The sequence below is a fragment of the Aplysia californica genome, unplaced genomic scaffold, assembly GCF_000002075.1.
Source record: "Aplysia californica isolate F4 #8 unplaced genomic scaffold, AplCal3.0 scaffold00280, whole genome shotgun sequence".
Classification (NCBI taxonomy): domain Eukaryota; kingdom Metazoa; phylum Mollusca; class Gastropoda; order Aplysiida; family Aplysiidae; genus Aplysia; species Aplysia californica.
The window spans coordinates 861,273-888,507 of record NW_004797550.1 but is presented as its reverse complement, the minus strand read 5'-3'; the positions used below and the strand labels follow the sequence as shown (position 1 = coordinate 888,507).

At 40.5% G+C, this 27,235-nt stretch overlaps 1 protein-coding gene across 1 annotated transcript; it reads right to left on the bottom strand.

Moving 5' to 3' along the window:
* Positions 1-1,171: 1,171 nt before the first annotated feature.
* LOC101848827 (endoplasmic reticulum junction formation protein lunapark) lies at positions 1,172-26,629 on the bottom strand. The gene is made up of 11 exons (XM_005101373.3): positions 26,504-26,629; positions 21,941-21,982; positions 19,930-20,117; positions 14,845-14,903; positions 13,615-13,655; positions 11,496-11,582; positions 9,056-9,104; positions 7,411-7,731; positions 5,825-5,998; positions 4,140-4,247; positions 1,172-2,528 (listed from the first exon to the last, which is right to left on the bottom strand). Exons 1-11 carry the CDS (start codon positions 26,528-26,530, stop codon positions 1,426-1,428), a joined length of 2,199 nt encoding a protein of 732 aa, XP_005101430.2. The 5' UTR covers positions 26,531-26,629; the 3' UTR covers positions 1,172-1,425.
* Between the last annotated feature and the right edge of the window lie 606 nt (positions 26,630-27,235).

Sequence of the window (27,235 nt, the reverse complement as noted above, 5' to 3'; positions counted from 1 at the left end):
CTGCCTAGTTTTTGTCTCTACCACACTTCTCCCTTTCCTACTTAGTCCCTTGTCACACTGCCTAGTTTTTGTCTCTACCACACTTCACGAGATTTGACATCAATTACATCATTGTCTTGGAATAAACTCGAGATCATCTCTCTGCTATCATGGCAAGTTTACCAAAGGCTATTTCTGACATCCCTCACAGCACTACTACTACTACAGAAGAACCTTCTACAGTTCCACCAGAATAAACCACTGGCTCATCACTCTTCTCTCCTACTTTGTCTCTTGTCACACTGCCTAGCTTTTGGCTCTACCACACTTTACCAGATTTGGTACCAAATACATCATTGTCTTGGAATAAACTCTAGATCATCTCTCTGCTATCATGGCTACCCTTCCAGTACCCAAATTTCCCAGTTAACATTTTTCTTGGTCTCTACACAGACAGCCTTCCTTTTGATACTATCAGAAGCCCATACATCAAGCACAGGACAATGTAACATGTCCAATCCACGTTCAGTCTACGTTCATCAAGAGGACATTCCACTCAGACAACTAAACCTTCAGACTTTCCAACATCCGAAACATATATCATCATTCACACCTATATTATCTACGAACCATTATACGATTGAAAGCATTGCATAATTTTTTAAACACCAAGAGCATATTGTCGGCTAGCTGTTAAAATGTACTGCGCCCAAGATTTTGAACTCTAAAAAAATTGTTTCTTAATATGTGATACCAGCTGTATGTGCTCAAAATATATTTTGCAGAAACTAAAATTCTAAACAAAGTAAAGCGCAAGGAAAAATGCATAATGTAAGTAAAATTGTTATTAAAGAAATGAAATTGTTTTTCTCTTTTGTCAAAAATTTTGCTTTCTATTTCTCAGCTTAATAAATTTTAACAGTTTGCTGACAATATCTAAAACATAACACTACTCACATCCACTAAAACGCCTCAACTTTTAACTTCAAGAACACGTTCTTCAAAACCCTTTCCTCAATAGATAAGGCTTTTCCCCTTCCCTTAGGCTGCTTTATCCTATTATCAAACATTATTGTACTTCAAAACACCCACGGCATTTTCCACCAAGAAAAACATTACCCTACTGCACTTCAATCTTCAAAATCCGTTCCTCAAAAAATAAGGCTTCTACCCCACCCTGGGCTGCTATATATATATTTCTGTCTTGCTATCAAACATTACAATACTTCAAAACACCCACGGCACTTTCCACAAGGAAAATACTATCCTATGACACTTCAATCTTCAACTTTGAGGAAAAACCTACCACACTTCAATCTTCAACTTTGAGGAAAACAAATCTTTCTACCACAAACTGCTCTCTAAGTATAAGCCTTGACCACCACAGACAGCTGCGTCTCATCATCGGGTATTGCACTATTTATAACACACCCAGGACAGGCCCAGCTAGGACGCAGCACTACTCCCATCGGCGGTTCCCTCGGCGCTAGCCTCATTGGGCGGTGGGTTGCGGCCATCATGTACATCACCCTCGGCCGCGTCCCCCGAGGGAGGATCGACGATATTATCGCGGCCGCTTCCGCCGTCATACTCCAAAGCTGTCACTAGCGACGCCGAAGACGATACTTCCTCTGGGGCGGTTTCCCCTAAAGGCACAGACGGATCGCTGTTGTTTAGTCCATTCTCCGTGTGGGCACCGTTGGCGTCGGCGTTGGAAATAATATCATCGGCATCTCGCTGCACAGGGGGTGCTGCTGGTGCTGACAAAACTTCCTGCGCCGTGACGGCCGTTGAGTTGTCCGTGCTTTCTGACTCGACCGGCTTCTTCGTCCCGACGAGAGAGGGAATCTGGCTTCTTAGAGAGGCACTCGACACGACGGGTGTAGCTGTAGCGGAAGTGCTATCTCCCAGCCCCTTTTTCTGGGGCTGACTGCTGCTACGTAGACCAGTCTGGCTGACAACACTTCCTGCAGACGCAGACTCGCTGGCGGCTTTGTTGTCGACAGACGCAGACACCGGCGGTGATGCGAAGGTATTCCTAGCCTGAGCAGCCGTCTGACTCTGTGGAAAGCGAGACTCGGAAGAAGTAGGGCTCTTTACAGCACCGCTCGAAACGACGGCCCCCGCATTCTTCGACGCGACCACTGATGTCGCAGCGGGTCTCAACGTTTTCACAGCACCAACGGGAAGCAGCTGCTCACCCGTCTGACCTTGACCTTTGCTCATCGTGGCAGCAGCAGCAGCTACTTTAGGAATGCCAGACCTGAGTGTGCTCTGACCCGATGACCCCGCGGCTGGCTTTGAGCTCGTCCCTTGAGACCTCTGGTCAGTGGAAGTGGTCGCAGCTGGACCAGGACCTCGTCTGACCGACGAACTGGGTACTCCATTTCCTGCTGCTCCTTGTCCACCGACCTTTGACCTGTCAGAGGGTTTCTCAGAAGAAGGGCCGGCAGACTTCTGCTCCTCCTCCTCTTCACTGTTCTCCTCATCCTCATCATCAGTATCTTCTTCATCACTCTCATCATTATTGGGTGGCAATTGCTTGGGACCTTAAATGAGAAAATAAAATTTTAAAAAAGAACCCATCAAAAAACAAACACACCATTCTTGGATGTGCTTTGCTAAAAAAAAATACAAAGGAAAAAAAAGAGGGAAAAGAGAACCCAATATCTGCCATAGAATCACTACCCACAAGCCTGCCTGTCTAAAAATGCGTACACAAGTAAGTGTGCGTGCATGTATGAATGTATGACATATCTACGTGAGTATGTATGTATACATATACATACATGTGTCACACCATGGTGGCATAAGGTACTCATCATTTTTTGGGCGTATAAAGTCTTAGATTTGTGGACATCTCAACAATGCCATTATAATATTTTTAAAATAATGCAAATGGGGGAAGGGGGAAGAGATCATAATTTGTACAGGTGATTGTCTTGGACAGGTGGCCATCAGAGTAGGTTTGACTGCCTTTTAAAGGCAATCAAATCCTTTTGCTTTAGTAAAATTGTTTTACGGCACTTGCAACACAAAAAGGTTATATATGAGCCAAAGATTTGAGGTGTTACAAGGGAGTAACAAACACCAAAAAAAAGGAGGGGAGACAAACACTATAGATGTTTGATTAGGAAAAAAAAGAGCAAACCACACCAGAGCCCCCGTCAGCCACCCACACTTCAAATCCACTGAAAGAGTGATCATTTATAGTAAACTGCAGGTACAAGCTAAAAGAGATTTAAAAAGAGAGGTTCATCTTAACTGATTAGTGTTAAGACTCGGTCTCACGTCACGTTTCAAAAAGGTGTATTGGTTTATTTTTGCGGAGCTTGCACTCAGCAGATGATTCTACAGGGCACTGTACAAGGAGGGAGGAGAAAAGTTTTTTTTCCGTTTTAGTAGAGGTTTTACGGCGTTCGCAACTTCATAAGGTCATTTAAGCGCCAAGGGGTGAATGTCAACAGAAAAATCCTTAAAGGGAATCAGGCTTACTCTCCTCATCTCTCTAGCTTCAACGGCACAAAGTCTGCTTCGACCATCAGGGCACCCCGGAAATAGCGTTTCACAATAGTGTGACAAACATACAAAAGAAGTAAAGGAAAAATGACGATAGTAAGGATTAGAAAAGAAAAAGCTGCAGTTCCCTGTTGCAGTTCAGGCACAGTTATGAGCATGACATTATTGAATCAGCCCATTTACAATTACAATTCTACTGTGCATAAGAACGGGATTAATGTCCCCCCTTTGGGAATGGCCTAAAGACACTTCAATCAGGAGCACCGCCCCCAGGGGTGGGAGAAGGAAAGGCAGACAACAGGAAAAGAGATGAGAAGAAAACATAGTGGAATGGACACGTTTAAAGTTGGGAAAAGCCCTCCGAAAGGCTGAAAATAGAGAAGGGTCGAAAAAAGAGGTTGCCCAATCCTCCTTGGTGCCCCAACAGTCTTTTAAGACTGAGGGATAAGTAAACAAACTTTCAGCATTTTTCAAGGACCCCCGAGTGAATGTTGAGTTCCTGCGTCGCTGACCATTTATGACAGCCACAGCACCAGAAGAGAGAGAGATGGATAAGTAAAGTAAAGTGAAAACACTAAGCAGTCCATCTTCCGGTATGACTGGTCCTTCGACCAGATCCCCACATCTTCACTCTCACTCACCTTGACCTCCCTGACCTCTTGCCAGTGGATTGAAGAACTCCATACGTGGGGCGAACGGACGCTGCTTGCGGGCGGGGTTCAGGAAGAAGCAGTAACAGCAACGAAAACCTGTCAGAGCGCAGAGAACACTATAGTCAGATTTTCTTCAAACATGAATTCAACTCGTCATATCAGTAGAGTTAGTTTTACAGCACTAGCAGCACAATAGGCCCCGTGATTGCTGAAGATTACAGGTGTTACAAGAGAGTAACAAGCACAAAAAAGAAGAAGGACCGATCAGTTAGTTTAAGTAAGTGTTTTACGGCACTTGCAGCACAATAGGCCCCATGATTGCCAAAGATTAGAGGTATTACAAGAGAGTAACAAACAAAACAAAAAAGGAGGAGAGATCAGGACAGCAGATGTTTGATAGGAAAAAAAGAGCAAACCACCCACTTGTTCACATTCTTTAAGTAATTTTTCTTCAGTTCTTAGTAGTTTTAGTAAGTGTTTTACAGCACTTGCAACACAATTAGGTTTTATGTAAGTGCCAAGGATTAAAGGGGGTTCCCAGTACGAGCATCTAGAAAACAGAAAAACTAACACATTTCATTTACTTGTATTTACAGAAAAATGTACAACTGTGTGATATGCCCAAAACTTGACGAGCGCCTTATTCCATCATGTCGGGACACATTTATCTATTCAACAAATAAGGCAAGAGGAAGACCAAGGAAGACCTAGATCGAGGGTGTGAAGGATACCCTGAAAACACAACAACATCCAACCATCCAGCTTGCTAGAGACAGAAAACTCTTGGCCCCCCCTCAACGCCCTAGAGGTACAATAGGAAGAATAAAGTAAAGTAATGTAAAGTAAAGTAAAGTAAAGTAGAAATAAAGTAAGTAGAAGTAAAGTAAAGTAAAGTAAAGTACAAACAAGTAAAGTAAAGTAAAGTAAAGTAAAGTAAAGTAAAGTAAAGTAAAGTAAAGTAAAGTACAGGATAGTACAGTAAAGTACAAACAAATAAAGTAAAGTAAAGTTAAGTAAAAGTAAAGTAAGAGTAAAGTAAAAGTGAAGTAAAATAAAGAAAAGTAAGTATAAATAAAGAAAAGTAAAGTAAAGTAAAGTAAGTACAAATAAAGTAAAGCAAAGTAAAGTAAAGTAAAGTTAGTACAAATAAAGTAAAGTAAAGAGAAGTAAAGTACAAATAAGGTAAAGTAAGTATAAGTAAAGTAAAGTAAAATAAAGCAAGTACAAATAAGGTAAAGTAAAGTAAAATAAAGTAAAGTAAAGTAACGTTAAGTAAGTACAAATACAGTATAGTAAAGTAAAGTAAAGTAAAATATAGTAAAGTACAAATAAAGTAAAGTAAAGAAAAGTAAAGTAAATTAAAGTAAGAAAGAATAAAGTAAAGTAAAGTAAAGTAAGTAAGAATAAAATAAAGTAAAGTTAAGTGAAGTAAAGTAAAGTAAAATAAAGTAAAGTAAGTACAAATACAGTATAGTAAAGTAAAGTAAAGTAAAGTACAGTAAAGTAAAGTAAAGTAAAGTAAAGTAAAGTAAGTAAGTAAGAATAGAGTAAAGTAAAGTAAAGTAAAGTAAAGCAAGTACAAATGAAGTAAAGTAAGTAGGAATAAAGAAAAAATAAAGTAAAGTAAAAAAGAGTAAAGTAAAGTAAAAGAACAAATAAGTCGGAGCACTGACTGAGGTACTCAAACTCCTCCTTCAGCGCCATCCCGTTATGAGAGTAGCACTGCTGGCAGACCAGAGCGTAGCGGTTCTCCGGCCCGTCCCCGACCAGGTAGTCCATGAGGCGGTCCATGGTCCCGCGGTCTCGGGGCAGGACGGTCCTCGGCATAGGAGGACCGGGAGGTGGCACTGGGGAGGATATGTGAAGCGTGCTGACAAAATGAGTTACTTCTCGCATTCAAGCCCCCATGGAAATAGTTATATCGCGCTTAGAGGTGAAATTTTTTTAATTTATAAGTATGAAATAATAAAGGGCATGTTATATTTAAAGAATATGGCATTAATAGAAAATTGACAAATTTGACCCTAGTGTCAATTTTTCGCCAATATTTCCGTTTGTGGATTGCAAGAAGTAACTCATTTTGTCAGCACATCTCACATATTGTTTTAGTTTTGGTTTTTGTAAGTGTTTTACGGCACTTGCAACACAATAAGGTCATATAAGTGCCGAAGATTAGAGGTGTTACAAGAGAGTAGCAAACACAAAAAAGAAGGAGAGGAGATAAAGACGAGAGATGTTTGATGGGAAAGAGAAAGCAAACCACACCAGAGCACCTGCCAACCACCCACGGAGGACATTGTTGTAATGATGGTATATCTATAACAATAATCATTATAACAATAATGTAGATATAATTTTTATAGCTCCTTCTGCCATGTGCACACAGCTCTAGGCATTTTACAAAAATACAACTTTGAGATAGCCTTAAGTGTTGCAACACAAAAGGGCAATAAAAGTACCAAGGATTAGAGGTGTTACAAGAGAATAACAAACATAAAAAAGAAGAAAGACAGATCAGGACGATAAATGTTTGACAGGAGAAAAGGATCAAACCACGTCAGAGCACCCACCAAACACCTGCATGGCTCGCATACTACGTTGTGCCTTTTGTGGTGAGAAACAGACATAGAGAACTTGGCCGCAGCAGTCATAAAAATTACATGTTTAGCTTGTTCACTTTTGTCTGACGGCATAAAAAAAGTTCTTGCTTATAGAGGAATTTACCTATGCCCACAAAACTTTGTATGGCACGCTCTTTGGATGCATACACAGGATCACTAAAATAAAGGACTTACAGTAGCCTTGCCCACAAATTGCTCATTTTGAGACAGCGACACCACCCTGCCCCCACATTTTAGTGTAAGCTTGTAGATTTCATCCAACGGCTGTCTAGACGTCTCCACTTGCTCTACGTGAGTCTAAAAAAATACTCATCCCGTCTTTTGAATCGTGTTTCTTAGGCGAATGTTTAAGAGGGGTGTTGAGGAAAATATGTCCACTTTAAACTGTGTATGCTGTAAATCCCTTATTATTTTTTTTACCCACTTTAGGCTTTCATCAAAGAGAACATGTCGGAATCTTTTGCAACTTCTTTTACGAATGGGCTTTCAGATATTGTTGGTCACTTAACTTTTAGACCCGGATGCAAAGACCCAGAAAGATTAAACAATTTTTTGTTTTTAACCCATTTTAACCAGTCAGACAAAAATGAACAAGTTTTAGAAAAGCTACCAACAGTCTTCCAAAGAGGCACACTCACCATAACCCGCGGGCATCACCATGCCCCTCCCGCCTCCTTGCGGGGTAGACATCGGCATGCGCTGGTGCTGCTGCTGTTGCTGCGGAGTGCCTCGACCAATCGGAGCCGGAGTTCTTATCCCCGGTGTAGCGCCATAGCCTCCCATAGGCCTCAGCGGAGTGGAGGTGGGCGTGGGCTGGCGCAGGGGCTGCTTGGACATTGGCTGGGGAGGCCTGACCATGCGCTGGCTGGGAGTGTGTACTGGGGTTGGCGGGGCGCCTGCCGGGGTTCGGATCACGGGCTGCTGCTGTGCGGAGCGGGAAGCCGTACGCTGCTGGATGGCTTTAGGGAAGAAAGAAAGTTTAGTTTTTAGTAAGGTTTTACGGTGCTCGCAACTGTATAAGGTCCTATGAGTGCCAAGGGGTGGATATTGATAGAGAAGTCCAAACGGGGAATCAGGCTTACTCTGCTCACCTCTCTAGCCTTAACAGCACAAGCACAAAGAAGAAAGAAAAGGAGGGGGAGGGGAGGAGGGGGTGGAGAGAATAATAAAAGAGTGCACAACATGCCTGTGAAGGAGCGGGTTGATGAGTAGTGAATGAAAGAATATATATCCAAAGAGAGAGAGAGAGAGAGAGAGAGAGAGAGAGAGAGAGAGAGAGAGAGAGAGAGAAAGAGAGAGATATTTTGAAAAATACAAACAACTCTGTAACGGCTAATGGTATCAATACCAGAATTCCAGAGGTGATATAGTATAGGATAAATACTTGCTCTGTGGCTTTAACTTGATTTTGCCACAAATGTTGCTGAAGCTAGTACGTGTTATGGACAATAATTTAATATATGGTGCCGAAGATTACAGATGTTACAAGAGAGTAACAAACAAGAAAAAAAAAGAGGAAGAAGGAGAGATAAGGACGACAGATTTTTTATACGAAAGAAGGAGCAAACCACACCAGAGCACCCATCAACCACTCACAAAATCTTTCTTGTCTACTCAAACAAGACCACTTTTGTCATGGGATCAGTTACAGTTGATATTTCCAGTGTGAATGAGGCACTAAACGCAAGCCAATTAATTATTTTAAAATGCTGAGCTTTGGCACTCGAGAAAAGCTCAACATCATTAAGAGTGGAGTCTAATTTTTACTATGGTAAACCAAAGAAGAACATCAAATGCAATTTTACTCCTACCCATTATTTTACAAATTAACTTCTCCCTTCCTTTTTTCTTCCACTTTCTCCTGTTCACCTTTGACATCTCTCTCTCTCTCTCTCTCTCTCTCTCTCTCTCTCTCTCTCTCTCTCTCTCATACACACACACACACATACACACACACACATACGAACACACACATATATACACTCTCTCTCTCTCTCTCTCCCTTTCCCTCTCTCTCTCATACACACACACATATATACACTCTCTCTCTCTGTCTCTCTCTCTCCCTAATTGAAAAAAAATCTTGTATTTTCATACCCACTGATAAACATCTGGATAACAAAAAGAAAAACAGCACCAAAAAAACGGTACCTGGATAAAAATAAATTTTCAAAAAGGACATACACACAGGTCATTCTTTCTAAAAACCAACCCCCCACCCACCCCTACCAAAAAACAAAAATACACACACACATACAAAAAAAAACACGAAAAAACTCTTACAAGTGCCTGGAGTGCCCTGACCAGGAGGGGAGCTGGGACTGGACTCCACCTGAGGAATATGACCAAAAAACTTTCAGAATTCAAAGTAGGTCACACACTAAAAACTACTTACGGTCATATTTGGTTGCTTTTAAGGACAAGCAGACTAACCCAGATTTCGGGGGTTTCCAGAAATCTTGACCAATACCAAAAGTGGGCATTGACCTACCTATAGGACAAGTTTGGTGTCATTGGTGTGTATATTTGTTTGGTTACAGAGAAAACTCTCCTTGTCTTTTAAAGAAGCTGAACAAGGGGCAAAACCTTTACCTTAGATTTTCTCAAAACAGCATTTTGCGGGACAGTCCCCTTGTGCTTAAAATTGACCATTTGTGTTAGGACGTGGAGGAATGGGGTGCTTGTCAATTTTTGGGCACATGGAGCTATTGGTATAATCATAAAGCTAGTTCATTCGCTTATCTTTCATATGAAAAAGATACCCATCCATCTTGAATAGAAGCCGAGATATCTGCGACTGAAGGAGGTGGGGCAGCCTGGTTTATGAGGTAAATTAAGCGAGGAAATGGTTGCCAAAGTTTGGTGACTTCCATAACTACAGAATCCTTGGAAACTGAAGATTTACATTATAGGGGTCCTTAATCAACCTTTTTCCAGTAGAATCCACACAGAAATGTGATTTTAAATGGACATAAAAGGTGTTGAGCTAAAAAAACAAAAATTTGATAAAAATTGCCAAACTGGTGGAAAAATGCCAGTGTCTTCGGTGTCATTTTTTGGATGAGTGCCTAATTTCACCACAATGCCTCATATTTGGCTTTAGTTTTAGTAAGAGTTTAATGGCACTTACACCACAATAGGGTCATATAAGTGCCAGAGTTTTTATTTTTTAAATTTTTTTTATAGTACAGGGTTTTACGGTGCTCGCAACTGCATAAGGTCATATGAGCATCAAGGGGTGGGTGTCAACAGAGAAGTCTTTACAGGGAATCAGACTTAGACTGCTCACCTCTCTAGCTTCAACAGCACAAGGTCTGCCTCGACTATCAAGGCACCCTGGAAATAGCAGGTCACAAGAGAGTGACAAACATACAAAAGAAGTAAAGGAAAATGACAATAGTAAGGATCAGGAAAGAATAAGCTGCAGTTTCCTGTTGTAGATCAGACACATTTATGAGCGTGACATGAGTCAGCCCATTTACAATTCCACTATGCTTGAACGAGAAATGTCCCCCCTTTGGGAATGGCCTGAAGACACTACAGTCAGTGGCACTGCCCCGGGGGGTAGTGCTGGAGTTTAGAGGTGTTACATAGTGGTTACTGAACAAAAACAAATAATTGCAATCAAATAAAAATAGGTTGGAATAAGCATTATCATCATCATCCAGAGCCAGATCTGCGACAGACATCGGCGATCATGGTTCTCCACTCATTCCTTTGCTCAGATGCTCTAAAAAAAGCCACGTTTCCCTGATCTTTCCCTGTTACCCATTTCTTTAGGTTCCCTTAGTATGTTGTTCTGGGCCTACCCCTGCCTCGCTTGCCCTCAATAAGCATACGAAAAAAAAAAATTGGTACCTCCATAACTTTTAAATACAACTTAGATTACAGCTGAAAGGTAGAATAAAAATCCAAAGTGTCAGACTTTTGATTCACATGAAGTAATTCTTAAAAAATAAAAAATAAAAAACTGGGAAAATTAAGAAAATGCCCATTCCACAAAATCTGAAACCACACACAGGAGACTATGGATCATCACCTGTTTCACTGCACAGCTTTCAATGACATTTGAGCAACACTTCTCCCTCTGAGACCTACCACTGACAACACACTCTTAGTTTTAGTTAACAGTTTACAGCATTTGCGACACAATAAGGTCATATTAGTGCTGAAGATCATATGTGTTACAAGAGAGTAGCAAATACAAAAAGAGAGTATAGATAAAAACAATAGGTGTTTAATAAAAAAAGGAGCAATCAATACAACAGCATCTACTAATCGCCCACCAACACACTCTATGGAACATCATGCCAACTGTAGCAAACCTGCATTTGTCATTACATGGCATTGGACAGAAGGGTGAGAGCTCAGCTGTTGCTGACTCAATGACAACAACAACGTAAAATCTGGAGCCTCATCTGAAGAGAGACTCAACATAAGAAATTACGACATACCTCATAAGAAACGGCAACATACCTCATAAGGAATCCTGACACACCTCTTAAGAAATGGCAACATATCTATAAAGAAACGGTGACGTAATTCACAAGAAATACGCCGACATATCTCAAAAGGAATTAAGACATACCTCATAAGAAATGGCAACATACCTCATAAGGAATCCTGACACACCTCTTAAGAAATGATACATATCTATACAAAATGGTGACGTAATTCACAAAATATACGCCGGACACAAATCTCATAAGAAATGGCGACATACCTCCATCTTTTTAAACCTGGCCGGATCAAACTTCTCCAGGATTTCCTTGGCTTTCTTGTAGGTTTCTGTCTCCATCACATCTTCCAGCTGCAGGAAAACAGACACGGAGACAAACTAAAGGTTACAAGAGGACAAAACCGCATAAAAAAAGAATCTTACTTTAGTTTTAGTGAGAGATTAACAGCACTTGCAACACAAATAGGTCATGAAAGTGTCGAAGATTAGAGGTGTTACCAGAGAGTAACAAACACTAAAAAGAAGGAGGACAAGTTAGGACAATAAAGGTTTGAGAGGAAAAAAGGAGCAAACCATACCTGAGCACCCACCCATCACCCACTGACTTAACTAATTCAGCCGGCAGATAATTTAATTCGGGATGCGAATAATTTGTGACTGCTTCGTGATATGACCTCACGGGTGGTCTCACAGAAAGTTAATAAAGAAATATCTAAATTTGATAAAAACCCTATTTGTGGCATATAGAAGTGTTCAGAATAAAAAATACTATTCAATGACTCTTGAAAAAAAAGGGTTGAAATGTAAGTGGTAAGGACAAAAGAAGGAAGGAAAGTGATGTGAAGAAAGGGAGCAACAGATAAGAGCGACTTTATGTCAAAATACAGGAGACAGTCAGCCGCTGTGAGCGGTGCAGCGGGCTGAATCAGTTAGATGTCCATCTCCTAAAAGGAGTTTTACCGCACTTGCTAGACAAAATAATGTCACATAAGTGCCGAAGATTAGAAGTGTTACGAGAGAGTAACAAACATACAAAAAAGTAGGAGGAGAGATCAGGACGATAGATGTTTGATAGGAAAGAAAGAGCAAACCACACCAGAGCACCCACCAACCACCCGCTGTTCATCTCCAACAGGACTGAACCTAGTGAGCAAAGGGCCCTGAAAAATCCCACATGACCGAAGTTCAAGAACAGCCAGTCAGAGATTTAAAATAGGTACAAACACACTTCAGTCGAACCTGTGTAAGACGGAATCGCAAGGGAGCCAGAAAAAAAATTCCGTCTTAGACAGGGGAATTTAGGGGGAGATGGAAAGGGTGAGGGGGGGGGGAGAGTTCAAAGGTCCAACCGGTGGGATCAAGGATTGCTTGTCCGATCGGCAAGCTGTGGTCAAGACTTCACACCTCTCCATTGCTATGAAATGCGTCAGTCTTACTTATCCAATTACCACCAGTGCTTGCCTTTCATAGGACCACTGTTTGACCTATTTAAAACAGAAACGTTTGAACATCTCCTTTGCTTCCACCCTTAGCCCCACCCATCGGTGTAACAAGCACAGTCAACCAATGCCACCCCTCACTGCCATCACGCAACAACGATTCGAGGAACGTTTTTCTCGGCTGGCATTGGTCAGTCTATTTCGCACCTCTGGCTTCTGGCTACCCAAGAAAGTTTCCGTAGTGGCTCGGTACTCGAGCACTCTCACAGGCAGTCGTGAGATTTCTCACCCTCACTACCCTGACCATCTGCATAGCTCAGGGTTCACATGATGGGGTAACATGTCTAGGGTAACATCTACCCCCAAATTGCACTCCTACTCCCCTTCCTCGCCCAGCGGTATGGCCGTGGTGTTAAGTTTAGAGCCGGCGGAACCAAACTTACGAGTTTTGTTTCAAATCAGTGCTGAGCTGGTAAAGCATTTTCCGTCTTAGACAGGTGAAACCCTCGGAAGGGAGCGGATTTTTCTTTCCGTTTCCGCGTTGGACAGGTTTCCATTTTATACAGGTAATTAAAGAGGAAAAAATCAAGGGGGGAGCGGGAAGATTCCATTAAGACAGGTTTCCGTTAAGGCAGGTTCGATTGTATTGTTCTGCTAGACAATAATAATAATAATAATAATAATAATAATAATAATAATAATAAAAATGATAATAATAAAAATAAAAATAATAATTAATAATAATAATGAAGGAGGAGGAGGAGGAGGAGGAGGAGGAGGAGGAGGAGGAGGAGGAGAAGAAGGAGAAGAAGAAGAAGAAGGAGAAGAAGAAGAAATAAGTAGCACTTACATAGCACATATCCCCTCTCAACACCAAACTCTACGCTCATAACACTATATTATTACCCCAACAGACCCAAGAACACTAAAAATTAACTACGTACGATTTGTTTCTTTTTCTCTCTCAGTTCCCTCAAGGCCACATCTGGAGACATAAAGAAATCGGCATTTGATGACAAAGCAAGTTGAAAGATATCACATAAGAAGAAAAAGGAGGAGGAGGGGCAGAAGAATCAGCAGCAGCAGCAGCAGCAGCAGTAGCAGCAGGAGGAGGAGGAGCAACAACAACAACAATAACAACAGCAACACCAACACAACAACAACAACAATAACAACACCAACACCACCAACAACAACAACATTCCGAGGTTATGGAGACATGGAAAAAAATATAATGATCCTTCCGCAGGAAGATGAATAGACAAAACATCGGACCCAATCTGTCCATTGTGCAGCGAGGAGCCCAAAGATTTGGAGCACTGGCTGCAGAGATGCCCCGCCACGGAGGTCCAGCAGTGGCATCTCTTTGGGGAGGATTCAGGGAGGTTGGACTGCCTCACCCAAGAGAGGCAGTGGCCCTGGCGAAGAGCACTCTCTTCGGGGCTCCAAACATTTCAAACGGATAGGCTACCACACACACACACACACAACAACAACAGCAACAACAACAACAACAAGGAATAGAAGAGGAACAAGAAGTAGAAGAATAAGTTTGCCAATCATGAATACAAATTCACACGAGATCACATGAACAAAATACATGTTCCTACAAGTTCTATTCCCAAAGGATGTCATCAATTAAAAATGGAATCAAAGCAAGTCTGGCATTTGTGGCAGTCAGCTACACTTAAATTCATGGAAAGAATCTTTTAGTTTTAGTCAGCGTTTATTGGCACCTGCAACACTATTGGGTCATATATAAGCGCTGTTGATTAGAGGTGTTACAAGACAGTAACAAACATGAATAAAAGGAGAAGGATAAACAAGGGCGAAAGATGTCTGATTTGAAAGAAGACGCAAACCACACAAGAGCATCTGCCAACCACCCACACAGAATCTTTGAACAAGGGAAAGCTGACAAAGCTCAAAGAAAAAGTATAGTTATTAGTTGTCAGCAAATCAAGGTGGCTAGATAGTACACACTCGTTAAATGGAAAATTTATTTTTTTTTAAAACTCCCAATGTCTAAACACATGAGTGCTATTGCCTATTTTTCCTGACGGGATTCAAACCCTCGACCTCACGGTTGCAAACCCAAGAGCCTAACCACCAGGCCACCAACTCCTGTTGTTTCAATCTTCTGTGTACGTGCCTCCACACATCAAGACACTCACCATTCTTGGCGATTCTCTTCACAAAGTACCAGTGCAACAACTTCTTCAGGCCCCAGATGCTGGTGGGAAAGAACAAAAATGAAACATTGAAAAGGTACGTACCTATGTGTCACAACGCGGTGGAATCAGGCGCTCGTTGATTTTTGGGTGTATGGAGACATTGGTATCATCTTAAAGCTTCTTTCTTTGTCTTTCTTTCGATAAATAAAAAATACCCATCTATCTATAAGTCAAGATATTTGTAATTGAAGGAGGTAGGGGGTCACCCGATGTGAGAGGAAAAATTTGCGAGAACATTTCGGTGACTAACAAAGCTTGAGAGTCCTTGAGAACTATGCGTTGACATTTTTATTGTGCCTTTGATCAACATTTTTGGGTAAAATTAAAACATAAATTATATGTTTTTAAATGTATATAAAGGATGTTTAGCTTAGAATTTTTACAAAATCGATAAAAATTGTCCAACAGGTGGAAAAATGTTCTTCGATTTCAGTATTTTGATGAATACCTGATTTCACCATGATGCCACACACACACACACATACATATCATGTACTCAAAAGACTAAACAAACGTGAAGTGGGCTGACAAAATAAGTTACTTCTCGAATTCAAGCCTTAAACAAATAGACACATAGAGTAAAGTAGTGTGTCGCTTCCACCTGGTCTATGCGTCCACTTGCTGTATTTCGTTATTCATCGGTGTTGGATCGATTCCGGTCGTGTAATTAAAAAGTATATGCAGTTTCCGTTTCATTTCGCATTTTACTTTCGTTTTTTACACTCTGTAAGTCACTATTTTCTGGTAATTAAAAATGTGTCTTCTTCATTAGCGAGTTACACTAGCGGAGACGCAATTGGTAATTAAAAATTTGTCTTCTTCATTAGCGAGTTACACTGGCGGAGAGGCTTATTTGCTAGTCGGCTACTTGACAACTAATGAACTCCAAGCGCCCTCACTTGCTTTTATTAGCCTTTACAAAGGTTCTAAAATATAATTTTGCCTATTGTGCCATTCAACAATGGAAATTTGAGCCACGAGGGGGGTGGACGCGCTCACCATATCAAGTTTTAGTATAGTCTGGTCATGCGTCCATGGGTGGCGGCACTCACCGACTGAGTAGATTCAGTATGGTGAATGAGTTCACATCCTGTACAAATGCATAATATGTCATTCACTCAGCCACTTGTAGACATCTATTACCAATCAAAGGTTAATTTTTGTGAAAATTTTTGGTTTTTTAATCCCATTAGATGTAGAGATCTAGATCTTGATCGTCTACATTATTTTTTGTTTGTTTTTGTAACATTAAAAAAACACCCAAAAAGTCTTTCAAGTCTAGATGGCCCTTTAGAGTGGCTATGAATATGTGAAGTGTGCTGACAAAAGATCTTTCTGGCTAAAACCCAAGAAGTGCACGCCCACTATTTCATAACCCCCTTGTACTTACCATCCATCCATGTATTTTGAATACATAAATTTACTTGCATTTAAATCACTGAACATTACAAACTAAAATTGTAAATAAACCTACATAAGTATAAAGATATTTGGTTGTAAATTAATAAATAGAGTCTACATGTAAATGTTTTTGACACTTTATCTAAAGTCAATGTTAATAAATGAAACATCTTAACATGGGTCTAAAGGTTTTATTCATTTTTATTTCTTACATAATGAAGAATGAGTGAGTGGATAATAACACGATGAAGAATGACAGACTGGGTGAACATAGATCTAGATTCTATGTTTAAACATCATTTATTTCTTATATTTATAAAGAATTAGGGGGTGGTGGCACTGGCCAGACCTAGTGGACGCATTCACCAGCAAAGTGGATGCATCACCAGACCAAAGTGGGCGCATTAAAATGCAATGTAGAATGAAGTCTATTAAGCATACAGAGATGATAACTAAGTCTGGTGATGCGTCCAATTCTGCCGGTCACGCCGATACTTTCAAAATTTGGATCGATACGAAAATAGCCGAATTATGGCTTTCTAAAGGCCTTAAGGTGGACGCGCACCTGACTTCACTCTAGCGGTTGAAGGTGAAGTTTTTACAATTTATAAGCATGAAACAATGAAAGACAGGTTACCGTTACAGGGCTCCCCTTTACGCACATTTGTGCGTATATTACCCCTTAAACCTGCAAATTACTCCCTTAAAGTTTTGGTGGTGCGTGAGCTTTACTCTTTAAAATTTCGTTTCGGGGGTTTGTATACGCTTAAAAACTTAGATAGTGTGCGTCTGGCAATCATCACTTCCCCCCTTCTCTACCCCGAAGCCGAGTCAATGATTTAACAACACACCCACACACATGACACCGCAGTCACCTTTTGTCTGTGACTCTGTGTCAGAAGCAGTTGACCTAGAATCTACTTATCTGAGCTACGCGCAGTTCCCGAAGACACCGGCTTGCTTGAGCACAGAAGCTCCGCCCAGATTCCGGTCGCTCGCATTATATTTGCCGGTGTCGTGCCTTGAGTTTACCCCTGCCGTGAGATTACCCTTCCTTCTTTTTAACACACTAGATCTAGTGAACATAAATTGTCCACCATTGAACGACTGGGATGGCTCTGAAGAATAATGAATTAGTTTATTTTCCAAACCTGCCACTAATCCCGATGTATTCGGGATATCCAGGTTTTTCGCCCCAAATTTCAAGTATCTCGATTTTCCCAACTTTGATCCCGTGTATCCCGATTTTTTTTATGTTCCGTCTATTGTGCCGGATTTTATGTAAAATATTACTCTGTGAGAGGCACTCGTTAACCTTTTTGTCAGCAGAAACTCGAAGCACTATTTTCCGAAATGTCTATGTCGAATTTAGTTGTTGTGTTGGATCTTTGCAAGCCCGTGTTGTTTCAAGCACATGTATAATGGAAGTAATATTGGTTTGGCATTCCGACTTGGGACATTCTCAAGACCTAGGCCTTAAATCATTTTCGCTTTTATTTTTGTTTCAACTCAGAATTCTCCGATGGTGGCCTGATCGATAGCTGTTTAGTTTAAATTGCGACGCACAAATTATCAATACATGTATTATTCGTAGTTCTGCTATTACTTTCAAAACAAGCTTTATCCGAGTTCTGGTTAGTCGGGCCCGTCATCAAGACCCTCCAGTAAAACTCTTTCAATCGCGCTTTCGCACCACGTGACATGACTCCCACCAAAGTGAGTTCCGCGTGTGTCGGGGACCGTTGAAGGGGTCAATTTAAGTTCAGGCACACCGGCTGAAGCGTCTTTCGGGACTTATCCGGGGGGAGGGGGGGGCGCGTGCAAAATACATAAACTAGGAGAGTTTGACGTGCGTGATACTTCAGGATTTAACTCTTTGAGGACGTAGCGGACACATATGTCCGATCAGGAGCAGACCACAGGCAATTTTGGGGTATATTTTGATTCATTTTTTACAGAAATCAGAAATAGGAATTTGCATCTTTCATAGTATGTACGTTGTTGCCTGCCTTTTAAAGTTTCAAATAAAGAAAACGGAACTGAAACATGAGTGTGGACAACGAAGTCGTCCTTCTGATTTTTTTAAGAGCCTCAAAGCAGTGTGTCGTCAATGAGTTAAAAAAATAAAGGTAAAACACACACAGGTATGCACACACTCACCCCCCCCCCTCTCTCTCTCTCTCTCTCTCTCTCTCTCTCTCTCTCTCTCTCTCTCTCTCTCTCTCTTTCTCTCTCTCCCCCACACACACACACACATGTCCCTGGAAATGTTTGTTAGTTTGGCAGTGATCTTGGTGATTTGTCATTGATCCCGATTTTTTCCCCCACTGAGATTCTGACTTTTATTTTTTTTAGTATTAGTATAGGTTTTACGGAGCTCACAACTACAAAAGGTCATATGAGCGCCAAGGGGTGGATGTCAACAGAGAAGTCCTTACAGGGAATCAGACTTACTCTGCTCACCTCTCTGGCTTCAACAGCACAAAGTCTGCTTCGACTATCTAGGCACCCTGGAAATAGCGGGTCACAAGAGTGTGACAAACATACAAAAGAAGTAGAGGAAAATGATGATAGTAAGGATTAGGAAAGAAAAAGCAGCAGTTCCCTGTTGTAGTTCAGGCACAGTTATGAGTATGACATTGTTAGATCAGCCCATTTACAATTCTACTGAGCACTAGAACGAGAAATGTCCCCCCTTTGGGAATGGCCTAAAGACACTTGTGGCACCGCCCCGGAGTGATCCTGACTTTTAGATTTCATAGATTGGCAGGTCTGATTTTCTTTGTGCTTTACAGTTGGAATTGATCCCTTTTGGTTTGTCAACTTTATTTTATCTTTTATTGGCTCAAAAATCTACCACCACCTTCCCCCCTCCAAATGGGCACAACTCTAATTGTAGTCAATATTACTCATTTATTTTCTTGCTATTACAAAGAAACCTTAAGTTAATTTAAAAATTGTTAGCATTCAATCATAGTAATGGTCACTCTGTGTGTGTCTGTGTGAATGTGCGTGCGCGTGAGTTAAATGTTTACATGCAAAAATTCTTACTATAAAATAAGGAGATAATTGACTTTTACCCTCTAAGTTTCTAAAACAAGGGTTTAAATACCCCTTAAGATTGAAAACCAAAGGGTGAAGAAACCTCTTAAGTTAGTCTGAAAAGGGGAGCTCTGGGTTAAAGAATATGGCATCATTAGAAAATCTACAAATTTAACCCTAATGTCGATTTTTTGGCAAACATCTCTATTTGTGGATTGCCAGAAGTAACTCATTTTGTCAGTAGGCCTCACAAAATTTATGTATCGAAACCCCATCAATTAAATGACCAAGGTGAAAATAAAAGACAGCTTAATGTTGAATAAGCTTTTCAGTTGCTTTTCAGATTTTAGTAAAAAAAAGAAAGCCATTCACAAAATAGAAGCCATTTAGAGCAGGGAAAAAGAAAAATAAGTTTTATAAAAGTATATTAAGCAAATTCCAAACATTTTATTTTTCTAATATATTTGACGGTACATTCAAAAAGTTTTTCTATTATACCTTGCAAATTCAAAACACTTAATTTTTTCCTATCATATCCAATAACATCAAATCCTTTTTGTTTTCTTCTTTTTTTGTTCTTACATAAACGGGAAGACGAGCAGAGGCGACGAGTACAGGAACCTCAGCTGCCACGTATCAGGCAAGTAGAGGAAGAAGAAGACGACGGCGGCGATGACATAGAGCACCACAGAGTAGATGATGAGGCGGGTCACGAATCTCTTCAGGCGTTCCTGGTTGTCTTTGCGGTTCTTCTGCAACCGGTTTATGTCCTATGATAATGATACAATATTGTAAAGTATCTGTAGGAGTTTACCCCCTCCCCCCTGCAAACAACACAATTTAGATCATTTAGATGGTGGGTTTCCGACCATGCCAGTCAGGGCCAACCTGGGATGAGAGGGATACAACATCCCAGCAGAAAGACCAGGAGATACTCAATAAAAGTTTTCTCCCCACTCGGGAATTGAACTCTGGTCTCCTGCGTGCAACAGCAAAGCACCTAACGGCTACACCACAGACACCGGTAATGATGATATTAATAATAATAATAACAATAATTGCATTTATATTGCGTATATCATACTCTACTGTATTCTCTACGCACTTTGCAATCATTATGACCCCAGCAGACCCTCGAACCCTCAGAAACTTTCTCAGCTTCACGGAAGCATTCAGCATAAGCTGCGGATTGCCTATGCCCCTATGCTCAAACACTAACAAACAGATATTTCGCAGTCTAAAGCCATATACACATTCCCATCTGGGTGAAGTGAGGAAAATTCATGCAAAGTGGCTTTTCCAGATTGAGCACGCTCTGCTATTACCAGCACATTCAATGTCAAGTTTTTCTGTTGGCGCTGAATGTTCTGGCAACAGCAGAAACGTGCGGAGCATGCCGATGGCTTGATTTCTCTGATGATGAGTTAAACCTACCACAGTATAGTGCTTTCCTAGCAGATCACATCATGTTGTGTCAATTAGAAAGATACGGTTTTCCACTTTTTTAAAATATTGGATTAATGTTGTAAGTAAAGAAATAATTGTTTGCAAATTATTAAAATGTCATGCGTACTACCATTTGTAGGCTCATGCCTACTTCAATTTGAAAGTTGTGAATGAAATTAAAGTTACCGACAAAAATGTCAATAAGACCACAACTGTTGGTTGTTACATAGGACATACTATAATATATGCAAATATGCTATATTTTTGCAGAATGCAGCATGTCTCCAAATAAAATCTGGAAAAAAAATTGATTCTTGTTTAACACTGAAAATGAAAACATCAAAATATCGTTTTGAAACGCTGTTTAATGCCTCCTTGGTATGTCCTCTGTAACAACCAACAGAAAGTGGTTTAGGTCCATGGTCTAATGGATTTCTCCAAAACTAGAAATAAAACTATCTCTTAACCTTCTATACCATCCAGACATTTTAGCTATATACTTATACTATGCCAAATTTGAACGGACAAATAATTTTTAATTTGAACACTACAATGGTACTTGCTAGAATAACTTTTTGTCACTGGCATCAATTTAAAAACCATGACACTGACAGCACAAGGTTGCATTATATCACAAAAATGTGGGAAGATAAGACCCATCTCTAGACAAACGACAGACTAACAACAGACATAATGACTTACATATATATCTAAGCAAATACTGGAGATGATACAGAGCGCTGGTGCTGAATACTCTGAATACTGATCATGTCCTTGCACTCAAAGTAGTGTAACTGACAACACATACATTTACATGATCACACTAACCTTAAGCTATATATTATATCAAGGCACCATCAACACACAGAACAGATATATATATATACATACAAAATGGACAATAATAATACTGCCTTTTTAAAAATTACAATAAATAGAGAACTGGTTTCCCTCTCAGCAGTAATTAGACTCAAAATCACTCAAAAGTATCGAGAATTCTGGAAAAGGGTACCCCAGGGCCCTGTGATTTATCAAAGAAAATACATTATAAAATACATTATAATAATATGTGTGTATATTCAAAATTATTACTTAGTAACACACAAAAACAAAAACAAATTCTTTAGAGAAACAATAAAATACAGACCTTGTCAATGCCCTCTAAAATTTCATAGGTTGTTTGTTTCCCCTGTAGAAGAGATTTTAAAAAATAATGAAAAAAGTGAGATTTGATCACATATTCACATTGTATCTCAATTTCTATCAGGTGAGTTCTTCAACTATCTAAAAATTAAACAACATACAGATCGAGTGCTGAGAGTGCACACACAAGTATTTAGCATACAAAAATGACAACAGCTTGTACAGCACATAAAAAATATATATATAATTTGAAAAGAATGTGGTATACACTGTACAGGAGCACAGGAACATTGTACACACAAATTAAATTATAAAATAATATTTATAATATTAATATTCTGAATAATTTAACACTTGTAATTAATCACAAGAGATAAGAAGTGGTTCGCATTATAGGCCTATATTATTATAAATTCGAGCCATATAAATTTTGTACGACCTGTCAAAAAATAAACATGGATTATCCTGACTTTCAGCTCCAAATGAAAAGACAAAAAAAAGTCACTAAAGATTCTTGTAGCAATAAGTAAAGACGGGAACTAGTGAACTCGTCACACGATGAAACACAGCTGAAAAAAGTGGCGAGTTCACCAAAAAAAAGCATCCAAATAACAGTGGACTCGTCACACCACCTCCACCAGTCATCAAGTACCATTTTAGAATTGTTTTATTGCATACATATATGATGCACATTATTTTTAACAAGTTTTTATAATAATATTGCACCCCAAAATGTGTCCGTTTTCTGTAAAGTTTAACATGTTGAAAGAGAAAGATTGACATGTGTGGATTTTGACTGAATAAACTTTGGTTTTGCATTTTTTTTTTTATATTAATTTTTATTAATTAAAGGTTGACATGTGTGGGTTTGCCTGCCAAATCCACGGTGAACTCGCCACATGTTTTTCACAAGTTCAAGTATGTGACGAGAGACGAGATCACTGACAGGAGGTATATGACTGCCTCACCGTATGGCGAGTTAAGTGGAAGCCATAATGACTAAGCCTAAGACATGAAAGGGCAAAAAAAGGGTTTGGGTAGGCCACTCAGACACTTCTTATTCAGATCTATCACTCGAACACTCCAAGTTGACAAGGAGTAATCTGATCTAGATCAAGATAGAGATGTACGCTCGACTTTCCTAATATTCAAATTTTTCAAATTCCTTTAAAACACATTTTACTAGAGCTGGATCCCGGTATCGATTCCGTTCACTGCTCGCAACACCCACTTCCGAGAATTAACTCCCAACTCACTTGAGCAACTCAGTTCAACTCAGTGCAATTCAGTGATTCAGAGTTGCAGCAAAGAATTTCTACTACTATGAATCTGAATCTTATTTGTTAAAATGTAATGAGCCCACGGTAGTTTATGAAGCCAAGACAAAATACAGCCAGCCTTTCTATGAGCAGCAGTAGATTTGCAAGTCAAAAGCCTGTCAGTGAGCAGCGAGTGGCAACACCGCAAATTCACCCCAGAGCAACTCACTTGCTGCTCGCAACTCAGTGAATCGATTCAGGAGTTGACACTATATTTAGTGCGGTGGATGCGATCACGTCTACTCGCAACTCAGTGAATCGATTCAGGAGTTGATACTATATATGGTGCGGTGGCAACTCAGTGAATCGATTCAGAGTTGTTCCTATAGCTTCAACTCAGTTCATAGATCATTGATGGTGCTATGAATAGATGGGAGTCTCTAAGCCTAGGGTGAAAGGTATCGTGTTAGGTAAGCTAGTCTGTGAGATGCTGCATGATTGAAAGGGGGTGGGGGCTAAGGAAGTTGTGTCGGTCTGTCTACCGGGGATGGGTGTGGGCAGGGTGTGCACTCGGTGAAGGCGCGTGTGACGAGCGGAGGGGTCATGTATAAATTTATGAATGGGAAAACACAGGAAGTGTTGCCGGTCAATGGAGGCAACACGTTGTAATACTATGTGAGCAGTTAGTGTAGACAGCAAACTGTTAGGGTGGCTATTTCTAACCCCCGCTGTCGGTAGCGCTAGTTTTCAATCTAGGCTAACACGATCGGGCAGTAGTGGCACATGTGATTAGGGCTGCTCATACTAGACCGTGATGGGTCCTGGACTTTTGAGTGTGTTGATGCATGACCTGCCACTGGCAATGCATTTGTTGTACGCTTGACTTTCCTAATTTCTTGACTTAGTTCTGTTTACGTGTGTGTGTGGGGGGGAGGGGAGCGTGCGCGCGCGCGTGAGAGGGAGAGAGAGGGAGAGAGAGAGAGAGAGACAGGCTTCTTTTTAAAGGGGTGGATGAAAAAAAAATTTTAAGTGTAAAGTGTAAAAAAAAAGGAACAGTAACACTGTCGGCCTTTGGCGCGAAACAGTATACGTGACTTCACTGACGTCACACTGTGCTGATGTCACAGGGTTCAAGCCTCAAGACTACTCGCAACTCACTTGGAGCAAGCAGCTCTAGCTCGCAATTCACACATGATGCCGTTAAACGTAGAAAAGACGCATCTTTCTGATTGGCTGCTAATTTTAGTACTGTGATGTCATCACTCCCTGGGATACCTACATGGAACGACGTGTTTTCGGTCACATTTCGGATTTCCTAGATCTAAATCTAGATCTAGATGGCCTACTTGGACATGATGGAAGACCGCACGAAAATTGCCGTAAAGACGCAGGAGGATTAGATCTAGATCTACCCCCCCCCCCTTTCTCCTGCATTGTTAATCACTTATGTATTTTTTTTAAAACAAACAAAACAACTTCAAAGCAACTCTATAAATTAGGCTTATAATTTATGGGACTGAAGGTCAGTCGGGAGGAGGAGAAGAGAAAAAAAAACTAAAAACTGTCCGGGACTGGGATTGAACCGCTCCAAAAATCATTGCACGACTTCAAACGCAGACGCACTGTCTATTGAGCAATCAGAACTTCCGAGCGAGTGGTGTATATTAATCACGATATAATAGAGACACTTCCATCTATGGTGCCATGCGGTTGGCTATACTTAGATGTAGTCACGTGATAGGAAGGGTATCCTGGTCTGACGTCAAACAAGATGGGCGCCTTACCTAAAAATAGTTAGCACTTTTTCGGTAGTTCCCACCCCCCAATTGTTATTCATTGGTTTAGGCCCCAAGAGTAGGGGGGTTTCAGGGGGGCTTGCCCCCCTGACCCTATATATATAAATAAGGTGGGCGGTTTCAGGGGGCTGAATTTTACGACAATTTAATGTTTTGCGGTTGTTAGGTTTGATATCTTAGCTTGCTGCGAATCAAACGTATTGATCTAGATGTAGGTCAGGCTCAAATAAGGGGGGGTGGGAACTACCGAAAAAGCACCAAATAGTTTGTGTCTTTCTATGTTTAATCGCATGTGCAATTCACCTAAAATTTGAAGAAAACACAGTTCTTTCTACGTTGGCCACCTCTATTCTCACCCGGGGTGAGAATAGTGCAGGCGAGTCTTTTGGCTATTCTCACCCGGTGCGCGTTCACCATTATAGCCTAGATCTAGGCCAACAAATTTTGCGTTCACCCTAAACCACAGAATTCTACATTGTGATAACAGAAAAATTGTAGAATTCTGTGCCGTGAACAAACTTTCCATTACAACTGTAGCCTACTAAAAGCGTACAATTTTGTCTGTGGGCAGTGGAGAGTGAGAGAGAGAGTGAGAGAGAGAGAGAAAGAGAGAGAGAAAGAGATAGAGAGAGGAGTAGCGCGAGAACTTCCGGTCAAAACAAAATGGCGACCCGCGCAGTTCGGCTCGATTCGAAAAGATAAATAGCCGTAGCATCTTTGTAGACAACCAAATTAATTTACTTTTGTGTTTTAACATCATTTTTTAACTTTGTTTTGGTCAATTTGATCGTCCACACCGATAGACAGTATTCAGAAAGAGACAGAGAGAGAGAGAGAGGGGAGGAGTAGATCTTGCCGCTTGCGAGAACTTCCGGGCAAAACAAAATGGCGACCCGCATAGTTCGGCTCGATTCGAACAGTGAAATAGCCATAGCATCTTTGAAGACGATCAAATTAGCTTACTTTTGTGCTATAACGTAATTTTTTCTTGGCTTTTATCAATTTGATCATCCACATCGATAGAAAGTATTCCGAAATTAGGAAAAACAGGTCTTGTTTCAAACCGGGTGAGAATAGCCTACAGTCGCAAGTCTCACCCGGGGTGAGAGGTCGATCGTATTTCTATTCTCACCTCGGATGAGAATAGCCACTTTCTATTGTTCCTTCTACATTTTACATGCGTAGGCATAGCATAGATCTAGATCTAGAATCTAGGCCTAGCGTAAGATAGGGAGGAGCTCAGTCTTCACGATACCGCTCATCACCATAATTTAATTGTCTAATTGATTATTTCTGATGGTAAGCCTTCGACAATGGAGCTGCAGTGGCAGATGTGATTTGTAAACATTTTGTTCAGTGTATTCTTTTTTTATCAATATTAGTATTAGTATTAGTGAAAGGTGTCAAGCCGTCAAGCCAAGCAGTACGACCCTTTTCATGCTTTCAGTTTTATGCTACGCGTTAGCTTACGGCTTATGTTGATAAATGCTAATGAAAGCTCTAGTTACTCACCCGAAAACGGGTCCAAAGCGCTCCCATTTTGCCTTAGATCCAAATATTGTGTACAAAGGGAAGAGATGATGACAGGGCGGACTAAAAATGACAGTTTTTCGCCGTCGGGTACACACGAAATTTCACTTCCGTAGGCTACTGAAACTGAAGCCGATCCGTGTTTTTCATGAAAAGTTATGATGTCGTAAACGGAAACTTGTACCGCCTCCGCTAAATATCGCAATTCAAATAGGCAGGGAAATGAATAATGTTTTATTTTGTTTGTCTGTTTGTTATTTGCACATTATTGAGCACATAAATCAACAATTCTGAGAGATCAGAGTGAGGGCATGGGCCACAATGGATACCATGCCATAGTTCAAGGATTATCGGAACCCAAAGTAAAATTAAATTTTATTAATTAAATTTGATATTTCCAGAATAATATCAGAAATCGTGGTTTAAAAAACAAAACAAAAAAACAAGTTTTGGTTCCTGCAGTCCTTATAATTTAATCTTCCAGGTCAGCGTATGTTGTTGTTGTTTGTGTTATGTTTTTGTTGTTGTTTTTGTTTTTTCAATGTTGTTGGTGGTGGTGTTAGTGGTGGTGGTGGTGGTGGTGGTGTGTGTGTGTGTGCGTGGGGGGAGGGGGGGTCCGGAAAAGGGCGAAAAAAAAAAGGGGGGGGGGGGGGTAACAGTGTTGAAGGTCAAGAATCTACATTACCCGAATTTCATCGTTTTATAATGTTGCTC

Bases quoted from the DNA above. Each gene is read 5' to 3' on its own strand.
- LOC101848827 (XM_005101373.3), bottom strand. From the start codon at position 26,530: ATGGGAGCGCTTTGGACCCGTTTTCGG. The intron at 13,656-14,844 runs GTGAGTGTCTTG...TTATGTCTCCAG, and splicing joins GAAGAGAATCGCCAAGAATG to ATGTGGCCTTGAGGGAACTG. The intron at 4,248-5,824 runs GTCAGTGCTCCG...GCGCTCTGACAG, and splicing joins GGAGGAGTTTGAGTACCTCA to GTTTTCGTTGCTGTTACTGC.